Source organism: Durotheca rogersii (assembly GCF_024521655.1).
Source record: "Durotheca rogersii strain YMJ 92031201 chromosome Unknown GGS23scaffold_24, whole genome shotgun sequence".
Lineage (NCBI taxonomy): Eukaryota > Fungi > Ascomycota > Sordariomycetes > Xylariales > Xylariaceae > Durotheca > Durotheca rogersii.
In genome coordinates, this window is record NW_026251255.1 from 164,827 (window position 1) to 185,458 (window position 20,632).

Below are 20,632 nucleotides of genomic sequence, written 5' to 3' on the forward strand. Positions count from 1 at the left end.
GGAAAGGGAGGCTGATGCGGAAAAGGTGCCTACTTCAGACCAACCCAACCCACCATAGGCATATGAGCGATAACTCGACACCCTTGGGATTCGTCGAAGAGGCCTTCCGACATCACCCTACACACCCTTTTTGTCCGACGAATGCAAGGTACAGGCAGCGAGCAGTTTACGTACGGTATCTTGGACGAGATCGGCAGAGTAATACCCGGTGCTTGCTTGAGGGCTGGAGTTTTATAATAGGTATGTACCTAATGTAATGCATGTATATACAAAGACATGTATGGATATATGTGTGTTTCGTTTTTATCTCGATACTCTTAGCTATATCCCCCATTGGCAACGCCGGCGGTGCTTTCGGGGCTAAGAGGCGGTCTCTTTGGTGTGCGCATTTCTGTATACATACACATACCTACCTACATAGTATATGCATTCGCCTTATATATGCGCATGGACGCGTGGATATATGGATATATGTACGCCAGACATATAGCTCTCCATTACTCGTCGTAGTAATAGGTGTCTGCATCTCCCATGCAGACAGAGCTGGGCAAGCCACAGGACCGACGATTGGGTCCTAATAGCCGACCAAGTCTGTGTGGGGAAACGTACCCCTTTCCTGGCGACACCGAACCTCAACGGATAATGGCTTCGCCAGAATGGCACTGCCACGGCCTGTGGCACCGTTGGACAAGATTCCAAGGGCCGGTCCACCAATGGGCCTCGTAAGGTAACCGGCCAAATAGGCAGTTTCTCATCAGATCGAGCACGACAGACATCTGCGTCGCTTGAGCACAAGGCGAAGGTTGTCCCTGTCTCCCCCAACCCGGCGTCGTCGGGCAACCCGCACTTCCCACTCAACAAATGCTTACAGGCCCACAGGTAACAGAGAGAGACATGTAATCGGCAATACGAGGTCGTCTTCTTCGCAAGTTGGAGAAGAATCTGGAATATTTTGCGTTCAAAGCGTGTCTCGCAGGCAAGGCTTAGTGGGGGATGTCGAGGAAGAGGCTGGCCGTATGAAGTCAGACACAGCCGAGTTACATACTAGGGAGAAGAACGGTGGCTTCTAGGCTCTAGTAATCCTGGACAACGATCGAGAGAAAAGAGAGGGGGGGGAGAAAGAGAGGAGAGAGGAAAATGAGAAGAAGCCGATACGTTCTTGCTACAGGTAGTGTGGTGGTCCCATGGGATGAGCGACTTGTGAACCTCAGGCGCTTTCATTGGTGGTACGAGGCCCGAAGTAAGCTTTGGTATTTCGAATACGGTCACGCGGCGTACGAAGAAGGCGAGGGACACGCGGAGACCAGAAACTAGCGCAAGTCGGCGCTAGGCGTGAGGATGTGCTCTGCATACAAGATTTTGATGAGCATCGCCAACAACACCCAGCCCTGGCTTGCCGATGATGGTGGTGGAGCGTTGAGCAACCCGGCCACGGGAGGTAGGCTCACGGAACGGGACGTTGAAGAACGTACGTCCCACGGACAGCACGCAGCCGTGATGGGACGGGGGGAAGGGAGGGAGGGAGAGAGGGGTTGCGAAGAATGTCACCCGGCCGAGGCAGAGCGCATTTCCCGGATGCAGGGAGCCAGCACACTCTACGGAATAGCATCAGATCACCAGGTTACGGCGTCGAGATTTGCTAGGGCTGCTTAGTAACTCGGGGAGAGTGTTCTCGCCGTGCGGTGGGACGGGGGAAAAGAGAGATGGGAGTTGCACAGACCGGCGGCGAGGTTGATTAGAGGCGCGGGCCGATAAATCGAGACCGCAGAGCTTTTCTCGTGCCCCTACCAGCATCATGTCTTCCCGTCTTCCCATCCGCGGTGTTTTCAGCTTGGGATACGATTACATAACGAATAACACTGCCTAGGGCCCCGAGAGAGATGGACATATATGTACACATACGCATGTGCGTGCAATATACGAATATATAGACGCACACATGGCTACATAGGTACATATGCGTGCATATATGGGCACGGCTATGCGAGTTGATAGGATACAGCCATCGACCGGAAGACATCTCTTTCACACACACTCTCTCTTGTTCTCTCGCAGCACAGCAACTCTCAACTGATTGCCTGCTCTCCCTCGCCCGCATCTTTCCCCTTGACCAACTTCACACTGCAGCCGTTCTGTCGGATACAGGGCACTGACTGTGTCGCGTCGCGGATCGCTCCAAGAAAGAAAAACAACGCGACATCATCGTCCCAACTGGGCGCGTCTGCTGCCGGGAGATCTGGTGACAGCCCTGCCAATCAACGCGACGCTGCGCGGCCAGGGTCGTCAAGAACTGGTTAGGCCGAGGATCGAGCTAGCTCTAAGGTAGTACTGTAGTTCTTCACCGAGTCCGGACTTATTGGTGCGGGAGCGCAGACTGGGACGGGACTTTTTTTGACCTGGGAGAGAGCCCTCGAAACGGCCGTCGCGGCTTTTTTTTTTCTTGGGACCTTCTATCTACATCCGTCCATCCGTACAGGCCATAACGTACCTACATTGGGGGCGTTAAGCACACGGGGGATGGCCTCCCTTACAAGTGGCTACCTACCTTCAGGTCCTTAGGGAGCGATGTGTGTGTGCATGTATCTACATGTGTATGTTCGTGGTACTGATGATGGCGTTCGCCGCGATACCTGCTGCTTCTTACTATACCTTCGCAGCGGCTGACCGGATATCACGGTATGATAGGAGGCATGTAGGTATATACGTCTACGTCCTCCTCGCAGATTCCGGTTGTGCGGCGTTGTATGGATGTACTTGTCGAGCAACGATCCCGAACACCGACACCGCATTCCCGGGAGGGAATGTCTGACGATGGTGCCCTCGCGTGCCTGTCCATTGCCCACCCACCGTCGACGTGGTCGGCCGCCTTTCGTCGACAGATGTTGCATCCTCGAGAGGAGAAGAGGGCTCGGTTGGGCAAGCTGACCCAGCGCGAGATGGGCGACGGCGCCGCGGCACAGTACGCAGAACATGTTTTGCGAAATGCATATATACCAGCATCTCCGGCGGAGCCTCTGTGCGGTTGCCCGTACCGCGTCTGCCTCGGGGGACCTGCGCACACGGTGCTATCGTCGTCTCCCCATACTCATACATAGCCCACCCCACCGTCAGCAGCGCCAATGCCGCCAGCGCTCTGAGCCCAATTCGACGGCTCGAGAGGGTCGCAATCCGATGAGGGTCTTTGCCCAAGTTCGACTAGCGCGCGCGCGGTGGCCATCAGGAAGCGAAGCCGCCTTGGAGACCCAAGAAGGGGAAGGTCGGAAGATGGGTCTGCTGTATTTTTTCTTTCCCTTCCTCCCCCCCCCTGTCGACAATAACGATGGCAGTAATAACGTCCCAGCGCCCAGTATGAGTAAGTACCAGATTGCGTGCGTCTTCCAGTATTTATTTCTTCGCGCCGCGTTGAGGCCACTACGTAGGTAAGGAATTCACAATAGCATCAACTCGGCTTTCGCCCCTCCCCGGAGTTATGTACAAGCTATACCTAGTATACATACACGCCAGGAATATGGGAAACCCTAGAGAGAGAGGGGGGGCGGGGGGGGGAGGTGAGAAACAAGCAGGCAGAGAGAGAGAGAGAGGGCATTCAGGCCCTTTCCGGCTGTTGTTTACCCGTTCTCACGTAACTACATATACATAACTGGCTTCTTATAACTAGGGTTTATCCTACACCGTCAACTCCCAACCTCGCTCGCGAGTGGAACTTGGCCCCTGCTGCGCGGTTTGCCTCTGACGCCGCGGTCCTGCTGGGCCCCGTACGCACACGCATCGACTTGTTATGATTTGTTTCGTTTTTGACCATCTCGAGGCCCGGGGAGAGCACAGTGGGTTTTCGCATGCACTATTACGCAGCAGTGCAGGGCCTCCAGACATGAGTGGTGGAGAAGAGAAATGGCAGAGTTCCGATGCGCAAAGAGGGACGGGCTTCGTCGAGAACGAAGTTGGACCGGGGAGGGTGTGTGGGTCAGTCTTCTGCATGGGGTCCAATGGGAATTCACAATCCACCTGGTATCGTAGACCCTTTGGGCTACGCGGTAGTAGGTACCTACACGTTGGGTAATCGTAGGTACCTGGGTGGTGTGGCGTGCGCTAGGTACGTGCAGAGGAGGTATGTACTTACGAGGTACCTGGTAGTAATATACGCAGTATGCGCGTGGGTAGTACAAGTGGAGGTGTCTATACGTACGCCACGTACCCTGATGTACCTCGCGTAGTGTATGTATAAAGTGTGTATATGTATACATGGATGCGTGTATTCCCTCTGCCTTGTGTACACATCTCCACCTCAATCGGACCAATAGAGATGATGCCGTCGGATGCTATGGGTATGCGAGGGTACCTACTTCAGGTACTTTAGGTGGCAGGTAGCGAGGTGTAGGTACCGAATCTACCAGCCTCCGATAGGTATCCGTAGGTACATTACCGCCGTTACTGACGTGGTAGATTAGGTACACAGGTACCTACCTCTCTACCATTGCCCTAGAGGTACCTCCTAACTCCCTGAGCCGGACCACTGGACTTGCCCCGAACGGCATAGCTCTACGCCGGCCGGCTTCTGCTAGAGGGAGCTCTCCCCGGACCCCTGCTGGCGCTGGGCGTCTTCTCCTGTTCCTATGAGTACTCATACATGCTACGTGCCTAACGTAGGCCGGCGCGCCAGAGACAGGCCGAGCGGTCGAGATGTCATCCCAGCTAGTCGGGCGCGAGGCCTAGCAGCCGTCCAGGGTCGGCGACGGGGGAAATAGCTCACGGATTCTCCAGAAGATTACCAGAAGTCAGACAGTGTCACTCCTGAGCCTCCCCAAGACGGCAGCGTGGTAGGGGCCATCCTGATTCCTGGAGCCAGCCAGTGGAGCCCGCCCAGAGCAGCGCGTCCAACGGAACGAGCAGCAACTGAAAGCCACACCCGCTCACATCCCGTCCCTCTCTGTCTTCTCTCTGTCTGGCTCGTTTTTTTTTTTTTTTTACACTTCCCCCCTTCAAGCCAAAAAGGCAGTCCTCCTCCTCCTCCTCCTCGCTCTCACATGTGCGCCGTCTCCTTCTCTCTGTTCCCACCCACCCTCGCGCAATACTACCGTGACCGTGACTTCTGGGGAGAGCTGCCAATAGACAAGCATTCCCGCCCAACCCGAGACTCTGGGGATCGCTCACCACGATCCAAGACGATATATTGCTGCTGGACCCTCGCCCGTCGGGATTCTGGACCGGACTATGTTGCACATTGCTCGCAGCTGTGGTCGGTCTTGTCAAGTTGCAGAGACCCGCGAGGCTTGAATATATCGTGTGAGCATTGGCATCATACCGCCTGGTCGACCAGAGAGGCGGTATATCTTGGACAACGCAGCCAGAGGCAGCCCGACTACCACCCCACGAAATCCAACCCCAAGACCGCCCTCAGGTATCCAGAACACGTGGACCAGTGCGACTATCTCCCGGTTTGATAGGTCCAGAAGAGGTCACTGGTACACGTATATACCGCTAAGCCATTGGATCTCGTCGACCGAAACCTGCCACCGGCTTTGCATACCAACGTATCCCACGCCCGCCTCGTCCACTCGCTCAGTCCCATCTATAAGTCGCCCCGGACCAGGTTTTTTTTTCCCTCTTAATTCTCTCCTACGCGGAACCGGTGAACGATCCTAGGTTTTTAACTCTTGAAATCCCTTCCGGGTCACCACCTTGTCTCCAACGCATCGTGGCCGACGGTCCTCATGTGGATTTACCCTGACGTATCCTCCCCCACACCCAACCGCCGGTAGCCATCACGCGACCCAGCTACCACAAATAAACCAACGCGACAGCACCCGCAATCTAGCGGCAGCTGTGTGATATCATCGCCGTCTAGGTAAAGCGGGATCGTACCCGGGAATCGGAAGAAAAAAGCAACCAGAAAAAGGAGCGAGAGCGCGCCAGAGAAGTTCTCGCGCTCCGTTGCGCTCCTCAACATGTCACCCAAATTACGACCTCTCCAGCTGCCATTGTTGGTCGAAGCCAGGAGGAGGAAAGAATTGGAGGAGGCGGCGCAGGCTGAGACTGACATGGATGTGCCGTATAACTTCTACACGACGGACCCCTACTCGTCCGACACGACGTCGCCAGTCACGCCAACCTTCTCCGCCCGCGGCCACCTGCGCTATTCCAGCTCCATGTCATCTTTCGACCTGGCCGCGGTGCCCGGCACCGAGTGCCCCTTATCTCCGTCGCAAACAACGCAGAGCTCTGGCAAGCGTGTGCTACCAGACGTCGAGGAGGAGCCTATCGAATATGACGATGACTCGGATTCCGAGTACGACAACGCTTCTGAGCTTTACCACTGCTTGTGTAGGTTTCATTAGCACACCTCCCTCTACTCACCCCCTTGCTGATGTGTTTTGGGTTAGGCGACGAGCCGTGCATCCATCGCGATGCCGATCTGGTGCAGAGCACGTCCAACTTCTACTCGCAAAGCAGAAGTGGTGAATACGACATCGCCTTCCTCAGCGACGGGGATTTTAGTTTCAGCCTACGCTCGAGGAAGCGCAGGACTGGCTCGGAGTCGCCCTTTGCTGGGTTCTCGCAGCGGCTGGGTTCCAGGTTCCCCTCTTTCACGAAATGGAAATCGTCGAAGCCGTCGAGCATTATCAGCTCGCCCATCTCCGACTTAGGGTTCGAACGGCGGCGACCGGCCTTTTCCGGGGCGGCATCGAGCCGCTCCTCTTCCCTCTCGGCGGTCGGTCGGCACCCTGACCGTTCGAACGAACCCCCGCTACCCACACCTGCTCTATCACGTTTCGGAAGCAGCGACAGCGTTATGGACGGGCAGTTTGATGGCACGAGGGCTAACTATCTCCTCGCATCTATCGAGCACGACCGCAAGCAGGCGGCGACACCACTGTTACCGCCCATGCTGGCCACGTCAGCTGAGCAGCTTGCTGGCCACTCTTCCCCTTTGGAGTCTGCGAGCATTGCCTCCCCCGTCTCCCTCGACGACGAGATCTACGCAATAAATACGCTGTCGCCACCGCTCAGTACGAAACCTTCGGACTCCTCCCTCCGCTTCGTGCCGGGTACGGTAGAGCTGCCTCAGCTCCCGGCTCCCGATGCTTGGTCCGACCGCCTGGGGCACGCGAATTATACTATAACCCCCAAGCCGTACATGCCGGAGACTTCTGACTTGGACTCTCTCCGTCAATTCAGGGCGGACTGGGAGACGGCGCGCGTGAATTACACCAAGCACCTCGCGCGGACGGGCGAACACTACGGCCAGACCTCCAAGACCTACGCCCTTACCGAGGCCAAGTGGGCCGAGACGCAGCGCACTTGGCGAAACCTGCATGACGAAATAGCCGAGGCGGTGGTCGCTAGCGGCGAAGCGACGGCGTGCGAGAAGTTTGACGAAGGCGCGCCGACTACGGTGCCAAGGATGAACGCGGAGGGCAAGTTCCCGGAGCGCGGCGACGAAGACATCGTCGGCCCCATGGTCCGCGAGGCAACCATGATTTCCCTCGACGGCTCCGAACGGAAGAGCCCCAGCTTCTGGCGCAACTTGGCTGGCAAGGTCGGCCTGCGGAAGTGATGAGCGCCCCCACGCTGTTGTACCAGAACCAGATTGGCCCTGAGACGGCACTCAATTTTACGACTACCTTACGATGACTACGACTATAACGTCACTTACGCTCGTTCCATTATTCGTTTCTATCGATATTACGCCTGCAGCATAGAGAGATACCATTTGCCTTTTTTTTTTCCTTCGGGATTGCAGTTAGAGGACGACCGCAAACCAAGCCTGCCAGCCTACAGCATTCGCATGCATCGCACCGGGCTGAGGAAGCACCAATCGAAATATCTATTTGTTTAAATTCCCTGAATCATAATTTACGTGAGGCTGTCTCGGGCCGAGACCGAAAGCGCCTCCCTGCACATACTCTGCCTCCCCCCCTCTGCTGCGCTTCCCTAGCCTTGTTCAACTTCTGGTATTCCTTGGGGAGAAAAGGGGGATGTCGGCGACCTACTTTATGCATCTGCACCTACAGGGCTGGGATCGGCGGGGATACCAATTCTCGGGACATCACATAGACGTAACTGGTTTTTGTTTTTCCCCCTCTGCATTGTATTCCCTAATCCCTCCCGCCTCCCACGTCCCCCCCACGGCCAGGTTCGGCGCCTCGAACGCGGATACCGTCCCCGTCACACTCCAAGATGGAAATGAAAAGCAAGAGAGTGGTGATCCGGAACAGCGCGGCATACGAGTTGGAGAGAGGAGAACGGTGTATCAGGGCGTTGCCTTTCTTTTTTCTATTTCTTTTTTTAAACTCTCCTAAACCGGTAACCAGTCCTTCGGTGTCTGCATAATCTCATCGGCGCCTGGGGGAAAGAAAAAGGTCACCAAAAAAAAACGAGGCTGCAGGGGCGGACGGGAGCAAAACCGCGTCCTGGAACCACCCTGTCCTGTGGGCGATACTGTACGCTTGAATGTACACCGCATTTCTATTGGCAATATTTGCCCTCTCATCGATCGGACAATAGAGGATAAAGGAAGGAAGGGGAAAAGGAACATAATAATCGTCGAACATACATAGTTTGTCTGGCGCGCGGGTGTGGAAAGAAAGGGGACGAACGCTGATGCGTTTTTCATTGGGCCATTCGTCGTCGATGGCCGTAGCCTTCAATCCTCCCATCCCATCCCATTCCCCCCCCAAGACGGGGAAACCAAAAAAAGCCACCGACCAACACCAGCACCAGCACCATTGCTCTCGCCTGCGCAACGCGCGTGCTCGTGCGCGTTTGTGCATGCATCCGCGAGAGGAGAAGGGAGGTGTGAGGAGGGGGCAAGGGAGGAGGATGAGCAGAGAGGACCAGGCGATCCCACTGTCTGGGAGGATTCAACAGTGACGAGCACCAAGAAAAAAATAATAATTAAGCCGGAGGAAAAGTGTTTCTGCATGGAGATAAACTTTGCCGCTCAAGCGGCTGTCAAGCTTAGAGAGCTTCCTGTCACGGCCAGCTCCATGAACATGATCTGCCCACCTCATCGTTTCCGATATACATGATCGTGTGCATGTGGTATGTGTATGGTATGTATGTGTGTGTGTATGTGACTCAGCAGCGTTATGGTATGATTATGTCTAGTAAGATGGTGTATAAGCATGGTATCGCGTGTATGGTACGGTGTTGATTTAAGAACCCCCCCTCCACCCCCTTCACGGACGCTGTCGCAAGGGGGGAGGGGGAGGGGTCGAGTCTGAGTCTGGAGAGACCCCTCTAAAAGAAACGTAGATTGGTGGTTTCCAGGTGAGACCTGGCGGTTCAGGGCTGAGATCATGACATAGGCACCCGTCGACTTAAGGCCGAAAGGAGGAGACGAGGCGCGGAGGGGCGGCGCCCAATGTCTTATCATAAGCGGGCGATGGCGTCGCCCAGGGCGGGCAAGAATGGAGGCGGAAGGGATCACTTAAGGGGGTGTGTGTGAGTGGGGAGGAGGCGCCGAGCCGTCTTTGCGAGACAGCAAACAGTTGTCAAAGATATTGACATGTTCCCATTGATATCATCTTATTCGCCGCCACGAACCGCGACCACCCGCGCGTCCAAGAGTCCGAAAGGGGGGGGGGGAGGGGAAGACGGGAGAAGAAAGGCATATAACGGCAGTACTCCGAGAGCACGCACACCGGTCGAAATACCTCGCCCCGTCGCAAACGCCACGCAGTAGATATTGGCCTCACCAGACCTCCAATGCGGCCTCGAGCCGCAGCAGTAGGTAGCAGCAGCGCTAGCAGGAGGAGTACGCAGGTAATCCGGAGGAGTATCACGGATCCGAGCCTAATGCTAGCCGCCACCATGCCTCCTCCTCCGCGGCCCCTCCCCATCCCCTCCACAAGCCAGGTTACCCGTGCGCTATGCGCTCCAGCCACCTCCGCGTCGACGCCGAGCTGTCCGTCCTTCGCCCGCTCTCCCCTCCCGTCCCCCTCAGAGAATGTACCTGAACCCTGGCGGGGCAGCTAGGGCGCCGCCGACAGTGGCCCTAGGCCGCCTAGCCTGCTCGCCGGGCGCGGCCTCGTGCGCCGGCGCATCGCCAGCCCCCTCGCGCGCTGCTAGGGCGCGGTTCTGCTGGCGCAGCACGAGGCGCACGGCGAGGGCCAGTAGCGCGGTCAGGAGCGCGACCGCGGCCGTGCTGCTGCCCCCCGCCAGGTACCGCGGCCCGTCCGACGCAGGGTACCTGTTTGGTTTTTGGCGGCCCGGCCGTGGTCAGCGTAGTTCGAACTAGGAGGTGGATTTGCCCGCTCTCTAGCTCTGAGCACTCGTGGAGATCTACCCCAAGACTTCGAACGGGGAGCGGGGAGCCGATTGGAGAGAGATGGTATGGGGTAAACTTACATGTAGGTGCCGTAGATGTTAGCCGAGTTTCCGATCATGTTAGCGATCGAGATGCAGGCGCTGCGCTTAACTAGCGGCCGCGGGAAGCTGTTGGCCACCCAGGCGAGGATAGTCTATCCCCGGCATTTTCTCAAGTCAGCTGCGAAAGCCTCCTAGTCACCTTTTTGTTTGGTGCTGGAGAAGCGGAGCCATCAGATGGCACGACCGCTGTTCACGCGTAGGCATATATGCCCAGACGAAGGGCAGACCAAACCAGTACGGCTCGCTAAGGATGACGCTCTAAGGTATCTACCCCTCTTACGAATTCTGATGGCAACCATTCGACGAGAGAATAGACAGGGTGGAGGTAGGGATGAGATAGTAATGGACACCAACTGAAGAATTCACCTACCTGGTAAGCAGGCACCGAACCCAGGGGCAAAAGGAACAGGGCAAAAATGCGGACGCCGGTGCTGAGGGTAGACACGACGATGATATTCCCCGCGACGGAGATGAGCATCAGGCAGATGATGTGGATGCTGCGATCGGCGTAGCGGCCGGCGGTGTACGTGGTGATCAGGGAGACGACGAAGGCCAGCACCCACACGGGCACGGTGAGCAGCAGCGTCTCGATGGTGCCGTAGCCCAGCGTCTGCACGATGGTCGGGAAGAAGTACTGGAACGTCTGCGAGAGCAGCGACGCGTGCTGCAGCAGCGTGAACAGATACAGCCGCGGGTCGCGCAGCGCCAGCGCCAGGCCCTCCCGGACCGTCGACGCGCCCGCCGCGTCCCCCTCGCCGGCGTCGCGGACGAGCCGCCACTGCGCGTACGCGCGCTCCTCCGCCGTGAGCCACCGCGTCGTCGCCGGGTAGTCGGGGAGCACGAAGGTCGAGCAGATGGCGCTGCCGATCGTCACGGTGCCCTCGATGATGAACAGCCAGCGCCTGTGTCTATGTTAGGGTCTGCGTCAGGTAGGTATTGTGCCATCCCATCACTAGCATCCGCACCACCACACGCGGCGAACTGCTGGAGGGTGTGGATTTGAATTTGAAATGCCGTGGGTGGAAGGGGAGCAAGCGCCTTACCATCCGGAGATACCATGCGCGCCGCTCAGATTCCCGAGCACGCCGGCGCCTAGCAGGCCGCCAAACGCATTTGCGAGCGAGTGTCCCGAGTAGAACCACGCGATCCTGTGGGCTAGCTCGGCGCGCGTGTACCAGCTTGACATCAGGAACACGGCGCCCGGGAAGAAAGGGGCCTCGGCTGCCTTGGTGTTAGCTTCGCGGCGATGTGAAAAACCCCGACATTTCTCTTCTGATGCTACCCCTATTTAGTGAGACGACGAAAAGGGGGGACGAAAAAAAAGGGGGGGAAGGCGACAAGACAAGGCCGGCTTGGCACTTGGCACTTGGCGCGCTCGGCGTCGCGACCAACAAATAGTAGGTAACGTCTTGTCATGAATCCTAAACACGAATACTTCCCGACTCTGCGCCCGACACACGTACCGAACCCGAGGAAGAACCGACACACGACCAGAGAGGCGAACGTGCGGACCGCGGCCTGGGCCGTGGATATGATGCCCCAGATCGACATGGCCGCGCCGAGATAGATCGACGGCCGCACCCGGGTGAGGAGCAGGTTGGACGGGAGCTGCATCAGCAGGTATCCGACGAAGAGGATGCTCGTCGCGAGGTTGAAGTCGGTCCCGGTCATCATGAGGTCCGCCTCCAGCGTTCCGAGCCGGGCCTGCGAGAGGTTGCTGGTGCCCCTGATTAGATACCTATACCTGTGCTTCTCTCCTTCGACGCGCGCACGAGTAGGGCAGCTCTCGGACGGGGCTTCGCGGTGCTCACTTTCGGTCCAGGAAGTTCAGCAGGTACATCAGGATCAGCATCGGGAGCAGGTGGGCGTCGATCTTCCGCATGAGGCGCCGCGCCATCCCGCGGTGCCACTCCCCGCCAGCCGAGTCGAACTGCTCGAAGAAGGCGGCGCGCTGCTCGTCGGCGGCATCGTGGTCCGCGACGGTAACCACGGTCTCGATCCGGTGCCCGACTTCCCCGCCGCTCGTCTTGGTGCCCTTGGTGGGTTCGTCGACTCGGAATGCCTCCATTGTCGCTAGGGAGTCGCAAAGTTGACTGCCCTAACACGTCTCTTTCCAGAGAGTTCCCTCAGCGGCACGGAGGGGGATCCTCTGTTAAGTATCGAACCTACGATTCTAATCTGAAGGCGCCATACTCTATCCCACCTACCATATCCAGTGGCCTCGGCACTTGATGAAAATCCGGTATATTTCTTTTCGGCAATGCACACCGTCGCATCCGAGCCATCTCGGGTTCAGCCACGGTGCGGAAGCATAGAAAGCGAGAGCGGGGGGTGTTTTGGGGGAGATTTCAAATCAAGGTATTGCTTCATCGATGCTACACTGCCGCTATGGAGCACCCACGAGCTTCTTCATTCGACCAAGCAGGAGCTTATCCTCTGCAGTACCCCATGTGAATCTCAAATATCCCGAGGGTGGTTCGTGGGGTTAATTCGATAACGGATGAGCACAATGCTAGCTGGACGGATGTCTTTGGGACCGACTAGATGTGCAGCTGGGTGTCGCTGCCAGCCTAGACAGACAGACTTGTCTATTTCCTGGCGGCAAGACATACCTATGTTACCTCGCGAAGAATAATCTGGACTTTCTCAGGAAGTGTGAAATAAGCGGCTTAATAGAAAAGAGGACCACCTTGCTTATAGGCAAGAGGTAGGATACTAATAATCGAAGTTTTGGGAGCCTCTAACCTGCTAACGCATTCACACCCTGGATGCCTTACCTGACCCTAGGTTGAGAGCCAGTACCACCGGCTCGTGGAGATGAATGACTCTGTAGAAGGTGGGCGGATCTAGCCGGACTACCCCAACGGCCTCACAGGCAGTCGTCAGTGTCGCAGTATAATTGCCGTCTTGTAGATAGGGACGGAATCTCCGGTCGACTGCAATGCCTTGGAGCACTGTGAAGGCCACCGGTGCCAACTTCGGGATGAGAGTCCCTCATAGCCCCGAGTGTTCGCCATCGACCAGTAAGCATCCTCTCGGTAGGTATAGATAATTCAACCTATTGCAGTTCTCGTGAATCGGCGAGTTGTAGGTTCCCCCTTTGCTGGAACGTGTGCTTAACTCGTTGGCAGGGGACCCAATTTTGGCGACGAGCGTCGACATACACCCCCGCGGGAGATCCGCCGATAGACACCTGACTGTCGGAGGGCTGCGGAGTTGTTCTGGGCGACCGTCTCTAACGGGAACTTAACTAAGCGCGCGGCGGGAATTCGAGTTGTCCGAGTAGGAGGTGGGCATCGTGCCCGGTCTGAAAAACATTCAAGGGTTTGACTCTGAGTCCTCACCTCCTACGCAAGTCTAACGAAGTACAAGTGAAACACCGGCCCGAGCTTCCCCGTATAGACACGCCTTTATGTGCGAGTGGATGGAGGAGCTTCCGCCAATATTAGCGTCGACGCTGATATACCTGCTAGGTAGTAGGTTCTATGGCATCTCCGAATTCTCACGGCCGGCTAGCAAGTATGTAAGCCAATCTTCGGGGGTTGGGCCGTGATGATAGGCATCCAGGGCTATAGCCTCCTATAACCCGGTACATATATCGGCGTGGAGCGCTCGATGTTCTTCTCGTGGCATGAGCCGGGCATGGTCTCGATCCGTCCCCGCCAGCAGGCACTCTCCGAGAGGCTACCTACCTCTTAGCTACCCCCCTACCTACGTGCCAGGTGTTGGCGTTGAGCGACAGAGGGATGCTTCTTACTGATCTAGCAACTATCCGCAAATAGGAGACACGCACAAGTAAAGAGAAGGCGGGTAGGCATACAAACAGGACGGACAGCGGTGGTGGTTGACAGATAAGAGACGAGAGAGGATTCAGGCTGGCGGATTCCACAAGAAGGACGTGGAGTAAGACGTACGCACATATCCTGGGTTGCCTGGTAGGTACCTAGTAGTACATCATGCTCCTACTCTCCAGGTGGGAGGAATTGGGGGCGAGGTGGGGGGCTCAAGGCGCTACCTGGGTGGCACTATTGGCGGCATCTAAGCCGGCTAAGCGGGAGGAGTTGTTCTGCTGTGCGTGCATGTACGTACACGTAGGTACCTGTACATCGGAGATACTAATGTAAGTACAGTGGAGAAAAACAGGTACCTACTAGGAGGTATATCCTTGGCTAGAGGTAGACCTCTCTGTGTCTCTTTCGCACCCACTAATGCCTTCACTGTGCACATTTTCCGGCGCCAAAAGCACCCGTGGGTCCCGCCGTCTATCGCGTTGGTAATGCCCACCTCTCTCCCAGGCACCTCAGCAAGATACAAGGCTATCCTAAACGGCCTCCTTCTGTGAGCCTCAGCAGCAGCTCAGGCCTCACGCCAGACCCAAGACAAGATCAAGATCCCGTGACATCGCGACCCCCATTACGTGATGCGCACTGTAGGAGGGTGGGGGAGCGCAGCGCACCGCCCGCTCCGCGTCGTCGCGTCCACGTCCAAGCTGCTCGTCGCTGGTCGGCAATTCGATAAGATCAAGAAACGTGCCTATTCCTGTCAGCACCTCAACCTGCCACTTTGCCTTCTTCCCCCGAGACCAACTCCTCTGCAAGCTAATATCGCATTCGTCTCACTCTTGTCGTCTCGACACAACATCTCCCAACCGAGCCAACCGAGGATCGCGAGGTACTCGACGGCCGCCATGGCACCCCCGTCCTCGGAACCCAGCAAGCGCAAGGCGACGGAGAAACCCGTCTCGCCTCCGCCGGTGAAGCGCAAGGCCCGTAGCAACATATCGAGTTCGTGCACCTCCCGCCCGCCTTACCCACCGGCTCCCGCTACCTCCTCGATGTCCCCCCCGACATCCTAACCTCCCAAAGCCACGCGACTATCTAGCAGAATCAGGACCACCGCGCTAACTAGACTGCCGCTGGCAACGCATATGTGAAAAGAGGAAAACGTCGCACAGTTCTTCACCCCCGTCTCCGAGAAGCAGCCCGACCTCGTCACCTGGAGCGAGCGCACCCCCGAAGGCGAGACGCGTCCCACCCTGCTCGTCGGCCGCTATCAGCCCGAGGACGTGGGCGAAGCCGACAAGAAGGAGAGGAGGAAGATAGCCGCATTCGATCTGGTATGTCTGTCGTCTCGGATTGCATGCACTTGGCCATTAGTGTCTGAGGACTGATCGCCGAGCCTCCTGTCCTCCTCCTCCTAGGACTCGACGTTGATCACGACAGAGTCGGGCAATATATTCCCCAAGGACGACCAGGACTGGCAATGGTGGGATGCAAGCGTGCCGTCTCGCCTGCGGCGGCTATACAGAAAGGAACAGTACGTACCTGGAGGAATATGCGGATACCTACCTATCTTCGGCCGCCTCCTTTCTCCCCACAAGATCGTCCGCTCTCCGCCGACATTACCCCCGTGGGCTAACTTGTGATCCCATCGCTAGCTACCGCATTGTGATCTTTAGCAACCAGGGCGGCATAGTGTTGCGCGCGGACCCGAAGGTCAAGGGGTCCGAGAAGAAGCAGGAGAGAGCAAGCGCCTTCAAGCGGAAGTGCACTGCCGTGCTCAAGGCCCTCGACATACCGGTCTCGCTCTACGCGGCGGCGGAGCACGACGTCTTCCGCAAGCCGCGCACCGGCATGTGGGCCGAGTTCTGCCGCGACTACGGCATTTCGGCGGACGCGATCGACCGCGCCCGCAGCGTCTTCGTCGGCGACGCCGGCGGCCGCGGCGCGCGCCCGAAGAGCGGCGACGGGACCCCCGCCATCCGCAAGGACCCCAGCTGCGTCGACCGCGACTTCGCGCACAACCTCGGCCTCGCCTACAAGGAGCCCGAGGACTACTTCCACGGCGACGCGCCCCGCGAGTTCACCCGGGCCTTCGACCTCGCCGCGCACCCGTACACCGAGCCGGACGCGCAGGCCGCCGGCGTCGCGTTCGAGAAGACGAACGAGAAGGACGTCGTCCTGTTCTGCGGCCCCCCCGGCGCCGGCAAGAGCACCTTCTACCAGCGCTACCTGGAGCCGCTCGGCTACGAGCGCGTGAACATGGACCTGCTGAAGACGCGCGAAAAGTGCTTCAAAGCTGCGGCGGAGCTCCTCCGCGACGGGAGCTCCGTAGTTGTCGGTGAGCGAGCGATTCCCTATTCTCTCGCCGCCCTCCCTATCCTTTCCCTACCTTCCCCGTCGGCGGCGAATTCCTCGAGGCCGCGCTAACGACTCGCGTCGCTCGACGACACGCAGACAGCACGAACCCCGACCCGGAAGGCAGGAAGAAGTGGATCGATCTCGCGCGGGACCACGGCGTGCCCATCCGCTGCCTCTGGTTCGACGTGCCCAAGGAAGTGTGCCAGCACAACGACGCCGTCCGGGCGTTCAACAAGTCGGTACGCGACCACCCGCGCCCCTGCTCCTTTCTTTCTCTTCCTCCTCCTCCCCCTCCTTCTCCCCGCCCCTGTTTCTCTATCTCGTCTCGGTTTTTTACCGTATTTATTGATTTCCGCACACCTGGCTCACCACGACTCGACAACCACCTCCGCAGCTGAACCCCGAGGCCCGCACGGTGCTGCCCGTGGTCGCGTGGAACACGTTCTTCTCGCGCCTGCGCCCGCCCCAGGCCGCGGCCGAGGGCTTCCAGGACGTGCGCCGCGTCCCGTTCGCGTTCCGCGGCTCCCGCGACGAGTACGCCGTCTGGGCCCGCTACTGGTACTGAGGGGAGCCGCCGCCGCCCCCCGTCTCCGCGTGTCGCCGCCGCCGCCGCCCCCCGTCTCCGCGTGTCGCCGCCGCCGCCGCAACGCGGTCGCGTGTCCTGCCTGCATACTTACGGGGCGCTTTTTAGGCTACGTCTGCGTGCGGCTACGGAAGGAGAATGAGAATGCGTGGCAGCAGCCGGGTTGGCGCGCGGCGGTTGGGACGCGTCCGCGACGGGCTCGCGGCGCTCCGGGTCGGGGAAGGCGGCTCCGTCGAGCGCGTGCTGCACGCCTGGATTGGGGCGTGCCGGGTTTGTGGAGGGGTGGTTTATCTAGCGCTGTGCAGAGGGAGGAATAGGAGAGAGGGGGGGTGGATACAATATGACCTTCGCGACGGCATGGCAATTAGTTGGTCTACGGACTTCGCCTACCCTCCTGCAGCCCCGGGCACCGGGACGTCTGTAACTCCGTCGAACGTATTCCCTCGGGGATTGCGCAAATAGGTGTCGAAGTTAGGGTGCGAAACGATAATTCGTCGTGCGGCTCACGTCAGACAAGCACACATACGTGGCCGATTCTCATCATCGCAAGATCCCGAGGAGAGGTTTCCCGGGACACAGGTTCCTGAAAGGAAAGGTAGGTTATCTATCTCTCTACTACTAAGGACAGCGACATCGTACATACGATGCGGTAAAGGAAAGGAAGCAGGGCAAGCAACACCAGTTTCTCTCTTCTTTCTCCTCTCCTCCTCGACGCGTGGCTGCGGGGTATATCTATCTAATCTGTCGCGGGCCACTACCGATTCTCTGTCCTGTCTGCTAGTAGTCTCTGTCAGCCCTCTTGTCCCCCGCGCATCTCGTCACAGACCCCTCGTACACGTTCCGCAGATAGAACCTCCCCCCCCCCCCAAATGCGCTAGTTTGATATGCGTAACGAATGCTTCTTGGTGTGTAAGCCGCGCGACCCGAAGCAAAGAAGGGGTAGATCTGGTACAACAGCGGCCGCAAACGCTTTTGGTGCAACTCCACGCTGGGTAATAGCAAATTACAGCCGTTCCTCCACGAATTCCCTGTGTTGTGAGAGATGGGGGAGGACTGTGCTGGCGGACAGGGGAGAGGCGCTAGGCTTGAACTTGATTCACACCTAAGCGGCTGTTCCCCCCTTCCCCCTCTCTGCCGACGAGGGAGCACAGACATTGCGCCTGTTTGACGTGATGCTCCCCCGCCTTTGCAATTGCGCTGCATTATCGTGCTCGTCATCCAAACAACTTAACCTCGTCACCGATCTGATATCGTAAATTCATCAACCACCACGTCAAAACGAAGTCTGTTTTTGCTTCGCATGCCGTCCCGATCATACTCCCACCGAGCTTCTGGGCTTCTGAAAACCTGATAGCGAGGTAGGATTGAGTGGCGACATGCACATGCAACTGAACTCCGATTTCACCAACCCCAATGTCAACACATGTAGAAATGTGTGGAGTTACGCTCAACCAAAGAGCGTGGCGCCGCCGGTCTCGATGGCCTCGATCTCAGCAGCGCTGAGAGGAACACGACGGAAGCGCTCAGGCAGCTGGTTGCGATCAAAATAGACGCCCTTAGGGGGGGTTATGGGACCGAGGGAGGAGGCGGGCTGCGTGCCGATGCCATGACCCCCGTGGCTGGCACCAATGGTCTTGCGCAGAGGCCCCAATTGTTGGGCGTGTTGGCGGTAGGTAGAGAAAGAGGAATGGGAGTTGCCATTGCTGTCGCCGAAGGATCCCGGTAGCGCGGTCGTGGGTGCGGCTGGGTGAGGCCGGGGAGTGTGGTCTACGTTCTCTGCGTAGTGGAAAACCCTCATCAGCCGCTGTCCCATATTCCAAGTCCGAGGCCGAGGCCGAGACAAAAAAAAACTAGACCGGTGACAAGGCGGCCCCGCCTCTTATCGGGGAACAACAACGGTCGCAACAGTACGGGGATAGGATTGCAACATACCAGGGATTTTTCGCTTGCCGACAAAGCGGATGAGAGGAGTGCGCTCAGCGCTGTGCGCTACGGCTTGGGCCTGGCGGAGGACTCGCGTGGTGAACATGGTGAGGGGGATTGGGCTGTGTGCGCAGCGGTAGGGTGCGGACAGGTGCTAGCTCAATTGCAGTAGGGGCGATCGTATCGCGCACGGGATCGCAGAGATTAAGTTAGGCGGCCTTATGTATTTTATCTTCGTCTGCTGTCTCTCTCTCGGCTCTGCGAGGGTTGGTCCGGCGTGAGCACAGCGTGGACTCGGAGTTTCGGTTGGGGGAGAACACGGCGAGGTGGTAAGCAATTCGACCTATCACTGGGGACGTGCTGTAGGTGCGTGCGAGAGCATGCGGGCGCGCGCGTGAGCGGTGTCTGTTGAGATGTACGACGTAGGATTGATTGTATCCAATCCGACGTTGGGTGGAAGTTGGGATGGCAAATGTGCACGAGATTTGCAAAGAGGATGGGGGATGGGATGGGCTTATTTTTCAAGTAGGAATAATTGGGTGGAGAGAGGCCGAGGGGTCGAGGTCGAAATCGGAGCGAGCCAGGCAGATCAATATGGCCAGTCAGTGCAGCCTATTGGGCACAGCCGATTAGCCCAGTCAGAGGCCCGAGTAATGGAAATTGACCCGGCACCGCGACCCAGCAACAGACTTTGCTTGCTCTGTACCCTAATACCAAAACCCAACACGACGAAAATGGTGCGAGACCGCGACCCGAGGCGACTACGCCGTTGGGAGCTTGGTCGGTACGTCCGCACGACCACGGAACCCTACATACATAACAGACCTGGCCACCCCATGTTATCACCATCGACGTAGTACGCTTTGCCCAGGCGCCTATCAATTGGAGAGTCGGCGTCGCGCCGATGGTGGAAGCACGAGAGCCAGACCGGGGGGAGGGGGGGAGGGGTGTGGGAGAATGGGGGAAATCGGGACAGAGGAAGGGGGGAGAAGATGCCATCGTACCACCATCGCTACCGCATCCGGAGCTATCGGACCCCACCGATCTCCAAAGCGACCGGGCTGGCCCTGGGAAGGCGCAGGCAAACCCAGGCGAGTCGCAGGCCGGCGCAGGTAAGCGCAGGTCGGGTGCAGGCTGGACCCAGGCAGGAACCCATGGACGAGCCGGGTTGGCACGGGCAGGTGGGGTTCGCGACGGTCGCAGTAGCAAGTGGCAAGCAGTAGCAGTAGCAACAATATGGCACTGGCAGGCTGCGATGTTCGGATGCTTCTCGCTTTCCTGCCCAGCGCCCGACCTGCCCAGCGCTCCGCTGCCCAATCTCTGCTCTCTTTTTTTCTCTCCCCCGTTTCACTCGCTCCCTGCTATTCCACCCATTCCACTCATTCCACCCATTTCTACGTCTGCTCGTTCTCCCCCTCCTTGTCCTCCTCTCCGTCGCTGATCTCTGGGCGAGATCTCTCTCCCTCCCTCCCTCCCTCCCTTATCCATGCACGTGCCGCGTCCCTCTGCCGCATACATTAACTTCCACATCCCCGTGATGGATTGCTACCTATGGTCGTGTCGTCGCGCCGTCGTGGCATGAATCAGGCAATCTAATCTGCTGTCCGCGTCTCAC

General features: G+C 58.0%; 4 protein-coding genes across 4 annotated transcripts; 2 read left to right on the forward strand and 2 right to left on the reverse strand.

Annotated features, from left to right (window-relative positions):
* Window positions 1-5,693: 5,693 nt before the first annotated feature.
* Window positions 5,694-7,944, forward strand: GGS23DRAFT_233584 (uncharacterized protein). The gene is made up of 2 exons (XM_051512074.1): window positions 5,694-6,321; window positions 6,381-7,944. The coding sequence occupies exons 1-2, from the start codon at window positions 5,946-5,948 to the stop codon at window positions 7,553-7,555; spliced, it is 1,551 nt and encodes a 516-aa protein (XP_051369052.1). The 5' UTR covers window positions 5,694-5,945; the 3' UTR covers window positions 7,556-7,944.
* A 1,715-nt stretch (window positions 7,945-9,659) lies between these two features.
* On the reverse strand, window positions 9,660-12,902 carry GGS23DRAFT_233796 (putative MFS transporter). The gene is made up of 6 exons (XM_051512076.1): window positions 12,183-12,902; window positions 11,835-12,088; window positions 11,415-11,592; window positions 10,742-11,273; window positions 10,351-10,463; window positions 9,660-10,192 (listed from the first exon to the last, which is right to left on the reverse strand). Exons 1-6 carry the CDS (start codon window positions 12,437-12,439, stop codon window positions 9,943-9,945), a joined length of 1,584 nt encoding a protein of 527 aa, XP_051369053.1. The 5' UTR covers window positions 12,440-12,902; the 3' UTR covers window positions 9,660-9,942.
* A 2,156-nt stretch (window positions 12,903-15,058) lies between these two features.
* Window positions 15,059-17,076, forward strand: GGS23DRAFT_606887 (PNK3P-domain-containing protein; the record flags this gene model as incomplete). The annotated part of the gene is made up of 6 exons (XM_051519964.1): window positions 15,059-15,155; window positions 15,309-15,487; window positions 15,572-15,687; window positions 15,809-16,491; window positions 16,608-16,750; window positions 16,906-17,076. The coding sequence occupies 6 exons, from the start codon at window positions 15,059-15,061 to the stop codon at window positions 17,074-17,076; spliced, it is 1,389 nt and encodes a 462-aa protein (XP_051369054.1).
* A 1,350-nt stretch (window positions 17,077-18,426) lies between these two features.
* On the reverse strand, window positions 18,427-19,276 carry GGS23DRAFT_233614 (uncharacterized protein). The gene is made up of 2 exons (XM_051512075.1): window positions 19,027-19,276; window positions 18,427-18,870 (listed from the first exon to the last, which is right to left on the reverse strand). The coding sequence occupies exons 1-2, from the start codon at window positions 19,121-19,123 to the stop codon at window positions 18,542-18,544; spliced, it is 426 nt and encodes a 141-aa protein (XP_051369055.1). The 5' UTR covers window positions 19,124-19,276; the 3' UTR covers window positions 18,427-18,541.
* Window positions 19,277-20,632: the final 1,356 nt, after the last annotated feature.